The 9973-nt window shown below is 49.1% G+C and overlaps 2 protein-coding genes across 27 annotated transcripts in view; one reads left to right on the forward strand and one right to left on the reverse strand.

Moving 5' to 3' along the window:
- Positions 1 to 9973, reverse strand: part of LOC130543845 (uncharacterized) — a 407309-nt gene that overhangs the window by 322787 nt on the left and 74549 nt on the right. For 5 of the 25 annotated variants that reach the window (XM_057312856.1, XM_057312848.1, XM_057312852.1 and 2 more), the window contains exons 5-8: positions 7735 to 7838; positions 6485 to 6559; positions 4832 to 4952; positions 2164 to 2234 (exon numbers count right to left, since the gene is read on the reverse strand). In XM_057312856.1, the coding sequence (XP_057168839.1) occupies positions 2164 to 2234; positions 4832 to 4952; positions 6485 to 6559; positions 7735 to 7838 (371 nt within the window). Of the gene's footprint in view, positions 1 to 2; positions 1996 to 2163; positions 4640 to 4831; positions 4953 to 6484; positions 6560 to 7734; positions 7839 to 8215; positions 8432 to 9204; positions 9573 to 9973 lie in introns of those variants that run through there. The other 20 variants (XR_008959518.1, XR_008959517.1, XR_008959512.1 and 17 more) reach the window with 13 other exon arrangements.
- Positions 1 to 9973, forward strand: part of LOC125281957 (focal adhesion kinase 1-like) — a 344868-nt gene that overhangs the window by 80327 nt on the left and 254568 nt on the right. The window lies entirely within an intron of this gene.

A 9973-nucleotide genomic window follows, 5' to 3' on the forward strand; every position in this document is an offset into this window, starting at 1 on the left:
AGAAACACAAATATGATATATAGAAACACATCAATTAGAGGGGCTCACCCTTTCCTCCTCCTCTAGTTGAGGCTGTGTGGGTCATACGGCATCAACCTGATATTTCCTGTGGGTTCTCAGAAGTTCTCTATACTTGGTGGAGTCAGAGCCCTTCAACAAGAATTGATCACAGTTACAAACCTTCGAATGAGACAGAGATGCTGAATGAATCAGCTTTCACACTCTCAGTTCTACAGGCACATTGCAGCTCTTACCTCCAAACTTACCACCTGAGATTCAAATTAGTATGCGCACATTTGAAATGTAGCTAGTGTGAGTGAGCAATGTGGTGTTATTTTAATTCGCTGAATGTTGGTGTAAAATTAATTATAAGCAGACACATGTGGCTAGAGGCTAGCACCCTGGAGAGCACAGTTCTAGAATCCAAAGATGAAAAAGAGGTCACTTGCCCTCCGCTGGTTGTTTCTTGGTTGTAGTTTGCTGGCCTGATCTGATCATTCATGTATAGGCATTTCTGGGCTCATGCACACATGACAGGCACAACTTAAGACTCTGGGACACTAAACAGTAAGGTCAACCACCAGGTCCTAGAGGAAGCGACCTACAGAAATCCCAATGTCACTGCATAGAAACAAACAAACAAACCCTAAAATATTTATGGAACCACAAAGGACCCCTAATAACCAAAACAATCTTGAGAATGAAGAACAAAGATGGAGTCCCCACACTTCCTGACTTTAAAGCATATTACAAAGCTACGGTAATCAAACAGAATGGTACTAGTATAAAAACAGGCCGATAGACCAGTGGAACAGAGCAGAGAGCCCCCAAATAAACTCACACGTACATAGATAAATGATCTGTGACAAGGGTGCCAAGATTGCACAATGGGGAAAGTAAAGGAGGCATGGAGTGAACACTGACACTCCCTAACCCAGCTGTTTAGGAGATTTGCAACAAGGGTGATGGGCACCAAGCTAAAAGCCAAGTTTTACTTTAAATTCCTATTTGCCACTGTACCTTGGGTATGGACTTACAGGATTTGAGCATTTCTCATGGTATGGTGATGTCATAAATTACATTAAATTATCGTCCTGATTCTTAACTGCTCTGGGCCATGTACAAGCAATGACCTCAGCTATGACAGCTGTTGGCCTGCACTGTCCTACATGGGGCCTCTTAGCTCTCAGAATCAGTGGACTGACCAGGAGCATGTGGACTTTCTATGTGAGTTTCACTCTAATGACTATGCCAGAGCTGGCTGTTAAATCCATCTATAGTTGTTCTGGGTTATGTGACCATTGAGGCCACCTTATAACGTGGTCAGTGTTTGGGACATGTGTACACTTCAGTACTTTGGGAGTGTACACGGATGCTGAAACCCCCCTGCTCTGTGACTAACGATCCCGTAGCTGAGTGATAAGTGCAGATCAGTAGCACAGAGCATCAGCAACGGGGATACAGGCCTAGGTCCACACTTTGACTTTCCTCCTTAGGAGGTCAAGACCTGGGACAGTCTTTTCTGCTCTATCTCCATCTGAGGAAGGGAACATTCAACAAACTTCCAGGCACAGTTGTGGTGATGGAGGAATTCGGGATTGTATGTGAAGTGTTCAGTGGTGAGGAGATTATTTTGCAAAGTTGACATTGCATTGTTCTGTGTAAATGGGAAATACCTCCTGAGGAAACACACACATACTCAATACAATCACATTTACATTGACACCACATAGACACCCCTTAGCCCTCACACATAAACCACACAACCTAAATGACCTAGTTGTTCTGGGGCCTGTAGAACATGGTCATAGTTCTTTACTGGACAGTTGGTTTCTCCCACTACACACTCAACCTTCATTCCTAGCAAGAACCCAGAATCAGGGTGGCTCTCCAGACCAAAGCAGACAAGAAAGCCCCACCTTTTTCATCACGTAGATTATTTCTCAATGAGTGATTATAAAAAAATGGAATGCTTTTATTTCCTGTTGAATTCATCTGCAATTAAAAAAATGCAAAACACTATGAGGATGGCATCATCCTAAACACTGCTGGTACAAGTCTTTTGTTCTCTCTAAGAAACCTGATGGGAACCAGTGGTTGAGTCAGGGGCCCCAAAACAAAGAAATGAAGCAAGGTTTCTATTTTGGACGAAGTCAAGCTTACCTGGGGGAGAGATGGGACCCCTTTCTCTGCCTTGTCACTGGAAAGGTCCTCCAATGGGCACTCCAGGGGGTCTGGGGGACATGGAGTAACTGTCAGGACACCGATGGTGCTGCTCAGAAATTACTCAGGGAGCTCTGATTGATGTGGACATGGGGCAAGAGGGTATGGATGTGATTAAGAGGCAAGGTGAGCTGCTGATGTCCCATCCTCCTTGGTGTATGAATGAAGGCAAAAGAGAGGAGCAGGAAGGGAGTGAAAAACAGAGCTTTTGGCTTTCTAGCTAAGTGGAATCTAATTTATGTGAAATAATCCATCTAAACAGGGTAAACACTCAAAGATACAGACATAATGAAGAGAAGGGCCACATGCACCCCAATGTTCATAGCAGCAATGTCCACAATAGCTAAATCGTGGAAGGAGCCGAGATGCCCTTCAACAGATGACTGGATTAAGCAGATGTCCATATATACAATGGAATACTACTCAGCTATCAAAAAGAATGATTTCTCAACATTTGCTGCAACATGGACAGCACTGAAGGAGATAATGCTAAGGGAAATAAGTCAAGCAGAGAAAGACAATTATCATATGGTTTCTCTCATCTATGGAACATAAGAACTAGGAAGATTGGTAGGAGAAGAAAGGGATAAAGAAAGGGGGTAAACAGAAGGGGGAATGAAGCATGAGAGACTATGGACTCTGAGAAACAAGTTGAGGGCTTCAGAGGGGAGGGGGTTGGGGGAATGGGATAGACCGGTGATGGGTAAAAGGAGGGCACGTATTGCATGGTGCACTGGGTGTTATACGCAACTAATGAGTCATCAGACTTTACATCAGAAACCAGGGATGTACTGTATGGTGACTAACATAATAAAAAAAAAAAAAACATTAAAAAAAGTAATTATTGATAAGACTGTATTTATTGCCATTTGATTACTCTGGTCATCTCTTTGGTGGCATTTCCTTGATGAAACCCCCTGAATCCTCCCCTCTCATTCATCATCTTTCAAAGCTCCTGACTGGAGAAGTTCATACACCCCATGACATAATCTAAGCACAAGACTGCTGAAAAGAGCAGAGCTATCTCAGGGTCTCCAGGATCTAAGGAGTCAACCTCAGTTAGCAATTTCGGACAAGCCAGTGTAAGCGTGTGAACTGAGACCGGATGTGTAAACTGGTGAATGTTTGAGACCATGGACTTCAGAACAACATGGACTTAAAATCACCTTGACCTGCAAGGAGAGAGGGGTTTTTCTGGTCAAGGATATGGACAATTATCCTGTCACAAGAGAACCAGTCCCTGATCCATCAGGTCCGAGCCAGGGAAAAGTGGCTACCATGTATCTGACCAAGATGCGGGGGCCTTGAGGGAATTTCTGCCTTAAAAAGAACTGCGTAAGGAAATGCAGGAATGCTGAAAATCCTAGCTCATAGGTCAGCATAGATGTGAATAAACCAGGCTTAGCTGTGGCCTTAAAGTACACCTCCCGTCTTTTTCCCATACACAAAACAAGCAGGAATAGGAATCCAGAGATCATTGACAAGGATCCCAGAAGGATTCCAGTCTCAGTAAATGGTGAACCTGGAGCCCTTAGAGGGAGACTGAGGATGGCAAGTCCTGCCTGCCCTCAGACTATTTGCAAATTACCTTCCTCTGGCTTTGTCCCTTCCACATGCAGGATTTGATCTCTTTACATGTTTTTCCCCACTTAGTGCTGGTGCAATTCCAGAGATTGAACTAGAAAACTACAAGTTCTCGATACTGGGTCAAAACAAAAACAAAACAAGAACACCACGTCAACAAAGGAAGCAGGAAATAGTCCACCTTCCTTTATAGTGGAAAAAAGCGGCTCCTGTCCTGGACAGGAAGCAGTTCTGGGGAGTGTGACTCTTAAAGACTCCCACTTTCAGTGGTTGTTGCTATTTCTGTGGAAGTACCTTCAACCTCTAAATCTCAGGAGTTCTGAGGGGCTGCCTTTGCTGTTTGCCCAAATTTATTGTACTGAAATGAACCTGTCCTCTGAGTAAAGGGGATTTGGGGGTACCCTCCAGTAGCTAGGGAGGAGGACTGGCTCTTCTCCTTCCTCCCACATACAATAGCTGATGACGCTTTAAGATTCCTTAGTTCAGGAATGAATATGAGAGTCTATATCTTCTACGTTACTGTAGGAAGTAAAAGAACAAACCACACTCTCGGGCTCTAAAAGAAAAAAGGGCTTTAATATAATAACATTTGAATTTACCACTTACTATTTAAGAGAATAAATATTGCCCCCCGTCAAATAACTAAATAGATGGGAGGAAGGGATGTGGAGCACATGGGGCGGATGCACCGCAAATCCCCAGCTGCTGAGGAATCCCTGCAGGGCCACTGGACACTTGCTCAGCCCTGAGGTTGACTGCGGCCAGTTCTTCTCCTTCTTGAGTGCTACTGACCAGCTAGGACCGGGACTCCAGCTGGCAGGACAGGGTGTAGCTAAGGACAGAGGGACACCTGTGAGTTGCCCAGGAGCTTCCATTTAAGAGTCCCTGCCAGTGCTTGCCCACAGCTGGAGTCAGGCGCCCCGGCAACAAGGCCTGAGGCTGCCCAGGGAAGGAGGATCCCAGGAGTGGCCAGCAGAAAGAGTCCACCCCGAACCTCACCGACCCAGCTCCTGATGGGCCTCACCTCTCACCTCACTGAGAGACTCCATAGCCTGGAACCAGGCCCAAAAAGGATCCTCGGGCTCTAGGGTGTAATTCTTGGCAGCCACCTGGAGCAGCATGATGTCCGTCATGACTTGGTATTCCTGAGCAGAGAGAGAAGCACAGGATGTATAGGGAGCCTGGGGCGGGGGGGGGGGGGGGGGGGTAGCTGCAGGGCCTGGTGAGGGTTGAGCAATGGGAGAGGGGAACTGTCCCGGGTCCTGGCACACATGGCCACCCTCCTGCCTGCAGATTCATCCAATCCCAACCTGTTCTCAGAGGTGAGTATAAAGCTTTCCTACGGGAAGCTATCCTTGATGGCATTCCTCTATCCCCACTTACTAACTAGATGGGTCTTCCACTTCTTTATTATCAAACTATCCCAGTAAACGTGAGACGGAGGGGATGGAGCCAAGCAATGTTCTTCCCAGGGACATCTCTGAGGCCTACTCCCTACCCTTTCCTACAGGAAGTGACACACAACCTTATTCTTTTTCTGGTGGTTGATCTCACATCTTTGGAAAGCAGAGAGCCAAAGTCCATCAGAAGGAGCCCCCTGGTTATTACTAGCACCTTACACCCACACCTTCTAATGCTGCGCTAAGGCCAAGACACATTTGTGGGCTCTGCAAACACTGATAATGGGACTGGGATCTAGGCAAGGCTCTGGGGTCCAGAGAAAGGACACGGGGCAGATGGACTGGCTACAGATCGGGACCCTGTAGCACTACCCTCTCGGAAGACAGTAGGGGAGGCCGAAGCCTCAGGCAGGAAGGGGCTGCTGCGGCTACTGAGGTGCTTGCTGATGTGGAGGGTCCTGACTTCATTCTCCCCCCACGGGCAACCTCACCAGGGGAGGCTGAGGTCCAGTCAGACAGACTTCACGCAGCTTTGCCTTCAGGAAGCTCTGCTGCTTCACCAGTCTTCGGCACCGGGAGCCGTGTCCTAAGTGCAGCGTCCCTTCACTTATCACTGAGATGGGCAAGAGACCCCAGCTCACAAGGGCAACTGTGAGGCTGTCATGAGGGGAGGTTTGCCGAGTCCTGAGAGCTCAGGGCTCAGTACAGGGGCGCTCTGCTCCCAAACCTCCGGATTCTGGTCCCTCCCCCACAATCCTCAGGCTCACCCACCTCCAGATAGTCCTCCATTGCAATATCCAGCATCACCAATTCAGTGAGGAAAGTGCCAAGTTAGGGGACAACACCCTGTGTCATGAGCGGTAGGGTTGGGATGAGTCCCTGCTCTCTGATGCCCATGGGGACCCTCCCCTGAAAATGCTGCAGCCTCCTGGCCCACCCCAGTTTCCCACATGGAGCAGCCTAGGACCCTTAGCAGTCTCCCCTCAATTCCCTTTCCCCTCACCCTCCAAGTACATCATACTCTTTCTAATCACCTCCAGGGCCTGCTTTTAGAAAATCACAGGGTATATAGTCCTGGGCTCCTCCCCATTCCGAAACACATTCTGGATCCAGCTTTCTAGACCCTCCTGCTGGTCACTTTGAAACAAGAATTTTAGAAGCAACAGGAAGTGGAGCTGGAGTTGAAGTCCCAACTGTACTGATTTGGAGGCTTCCAGCCCTCAGGGAGAAGCCCCTCTCCTCTGACTTTGGAGGCCCTGGGCCTCAGGCACACTCACCTTCTTCTGCGGCCTCTTCTTCTGGGCTCTCTGGAGGGCCATCACCAGGGTGGCAGATTTATTAGATGGTTGCTCCTGTAGGGCCAAGGACAAGATCCTTGAGACCGTAACACCCTCAGTCCACTTGCCCCCACCATCTTTTAATTCAGACCCTAGACATCTGACTTAAGTCCGCTGATAACTGATAAACATTATCCTTAAGCATGCCATGAGTGATTCTAGAAAAATCTCAGCTCCAACATTCTCCATGTGTGACCCTGAGCTTGCAGCCTGGCCTCCCTGAGCCTGTCTTCTCATCAGGAAAAGTGAGAATTCTACCTACCTCCCATCGTCTCCTGAGGACTCAGTATCGTATTACTATCATTATTGTTGTGGCCCTCAACCCATCCCAACCCCTTCACTGAGCAGAGCCCTGTCCTCTGGGCTTTCAAGGTTTGTACAGGTGTCCATCTGGACTAGCTGTTAACATAGAGAGACAGGGTGTCTAGGCTAGCGAATCTGGTTGAGCAGCACCTGGTTGTTCCACCCCCAATGGAATCTTCACCCCAGCCTGTCACCACATTCATGCCAAAGGCTTCCCCTCTCCAAGGAATGCTTCAGGCCATTCCCTATTTCATCCATGCAGGACCCTGTTCCCTCACACCCTTCTTCTCTTTCCAGACCTGCACCTTCCATGCTACCTTGATGACTAGTTTCCTGCTCTGTGGGTTGTCTTCAGTGCCCAGCTTTTTAAAGTTTTGAAAGCACTTCCTGAATAGAGGGAAAGGAGGCAGGACGATTGGAGGACTAATGTGGCAGGATTGAGTGCAAGTCCCTTTTATTTGAGAACCCCAAAGTGTCAAATTGCCTGGATAACAGTTTTCTCTGGGTTCCTCTGAGCACTAAGGTCTTTGTAGGACATGGGAGAGAGCTCTGATGTAGGTCATCCTATGACTCCATTCCCATATTAATTGAGCAGCTCTGTTTTGGTCAATTTTGGTTTCAATTGGGCAGAGTTTAGTGGTTGTAAACACATGAAAATATTTATTCAGCTCAGCCTTGTGGGGGAACATTTAGGAAAACTGATTTCTAAAGCAGGAGACATGGTGGCCTATTCTCCAGGGAGGCTGAGAGACCCGCCTGCCAGCCCAGGTCCTGTAGTCAGGGATTGCTGCTTCCCAGGAGGTCCAAGCTGGCTGAGGGGGAAGAGGACAGGCCTCTGGGAGATCCCTCATCCATCCTGGTCCGTCCATGCAGAGAGACCGTCTCACCTGGAAACGTTCTCCCATGTCTTCTTGGGGTGGTATATTGAGACAGTCTGCAGAGCCGAGACGATGGCATTCAGGGAGTAGTAGTTCTGCAGGATTTGACAGGCCTGGGGAGGGAAGAGAATGAGCCGTCACGTGGGTAGTGGAGGCTGATTTTCTCTAGAGCTTCAGTCACCCTCAGTTTAAATCACTCCTCCTGGATGAAGCAGATGTCCAGGGACCTGCCGAAGGGCACATATAAGGCCCAAAGAGTCCCAATGCTGAGAGACAAAGGATTTTACCTCACTCCAAGGAAGAAGTCAAGGAGGAACAGAGCATCCCAACATTGGGCCATGCAAGTCACAGTCAGCCTCTGGAAGGAAGAGCCTAGGGACTGCACAGTCCCTAGGGCAAAGACCAGGGCCTTCCACCCTGAGACCTGATCAAGGGAAGAGCAGTGCCCGAGACGCAGGAGATCACCTCAGCTGGGCTTCCCGTTGCATACCTTGGCCACCTTGATCCAGTGCTCCACCACCATGGCCCTGTCCCGGGCTGTCATGCTTGGGTTGCCAAGGCAGGTAGTGATGACACACTTGGCCACACCGTTGAACTGGGCGACAGTGGCCCGGACTGTGGGTGCCAGGTGCTCACTGCCAGGCTTATTGCGCTTGGACCAGATGGAGCCCAGGCACTGATGGGGCAGCAGCTTCTTGAACAGCTCCTAGAGAACAGGGGGAGGTTTGTTCACCCAGCTATTTCACATGCAAGAGTAGTGTCCTAGATAGGGGTCACAGGTCAGAGCTAGAGCTCAGAAAGCTGAGAATGTGGCCTGAGCCTGGTTGGAGTCCCTGGATGTCACTCCATTCTTTTTCACTGAGGGGCCCAGGACAGGATGGCCCAGGAGCAAATAGAGACGAGGGAAGGAAGGAGGGCATTTGCATCCTGATCATCCTCACAAACTCCAAGCTCCACGCTGCTGTTCAAGGTGGCTCCTCCCAAGGGGGACTCTTCCCCTCCAACTATTCATCCCTCTGGTTCTACTCCCCTCTCAGATACACATTCTCACATGATAGCTACAACCACAGGTTTATCTATCTGCCCTGCACTTAAGTACACATCAGATACCTAGTAATTGATGAGGGTACTCAGCCTCCAAAACAAGTGGGTGGGCGACCCATGGACTTGACTGAACACAGAGGGCTGCCCTCCTCCACCCACGGGACCAGGGCCTGCCCATTGGTCTCTCCATTCTGGCTCATTTCTTCTCCCTAGTACCTCCGTATCAGTGCTTATCAGGGTCTCTCGCTACAGTCCGCAGCTGGACAGTGAAAGCTTGGGGCTAAGCACCTTGATGGGTTGACAGGGTTGGGAAGTGGTGGAGCTGAGATTTGGTGCCAGACCATAGGAGTCCACATCAGGGAAAGGCAGGTGTGAGGCAGCCTACAGCAGAAGAAACGCTTGTCCCTGCCCCACCCTGAGAGCCTAACTGCTCACCGTATCCATATATGTGAGTTGCTCTGTCACAAGCCTGGAAGGGAAGTCCAGGAGGTCAGGCTTCTCCTCACCCAGCTGGTTCTTTGGGGTGACACAGCAGGAACCATCTGGGGTCACAGTGGGCTCTATGTCTATTGTCAGAGCTGGAGTGAAAATTCCTGGGAAAGCTGATGGTCCAGCTGACTGCAGCTCAGCACCCGGCACACATGGAGATGATGGGAGCATGTGTTCCAGTTCTGCAACAGCTGATGGAGGGGAGGCTGGCTCTGACACTGCAGGTGATGGTCGATGCAGAGCTGGGGTTGCCTCTAGCTCCATAGAAGGCCCTTTTTCTGGCTCTGCAACTGGAAGGAGCCCTGGAGCTGGCACTGGAGCAGGTTAAAGAGAAAGGTTCATCCACATAACTGACTTTCCATGTGCCTTTCCAAAAACAGGACATATACCATGGCCTTAAGGAGGGCACGTATTGCATGGTGCACTGGGTGTTATACGCAAGTAATGAATCATGGAACTTTACATCAAAAACTTGGGATGTACTGTATGGCGACTAACATAACATAATAAGAAAATATTAAAAAAATATATCCAATGAATTTCCAATCCATGAGCCCCATTCCAGATAGCCTTCCCAAACTGCAATCTCCGTTACCCTCTGCCTCTACAGGCTCCAGAAGTTCCCGCTGCAGCAGGAGAATGGGGGCATGGTTTTTCAGGTCCCAGTCATGGCACTTCAGATGTACAGAGCCCCCCCCCCCCGCTTTACCTCAAG

The sequence above is a fragment of the Ursus arctos genome, unplaced genomic scaffold, assembly GCF_023065955.2.
Source record: "Ursus arctos isolate Adak ecotype North America unplaced genomic scaffold, UrsArc2.0 scaffold_16, whole genome shotgun sequence".
NCBI classification, from domain to species: Eukaryota; Metazoa; Chordata; class Mammalia; order Carnivora; family Ursidae; genus Ursus; species Ursus arctos.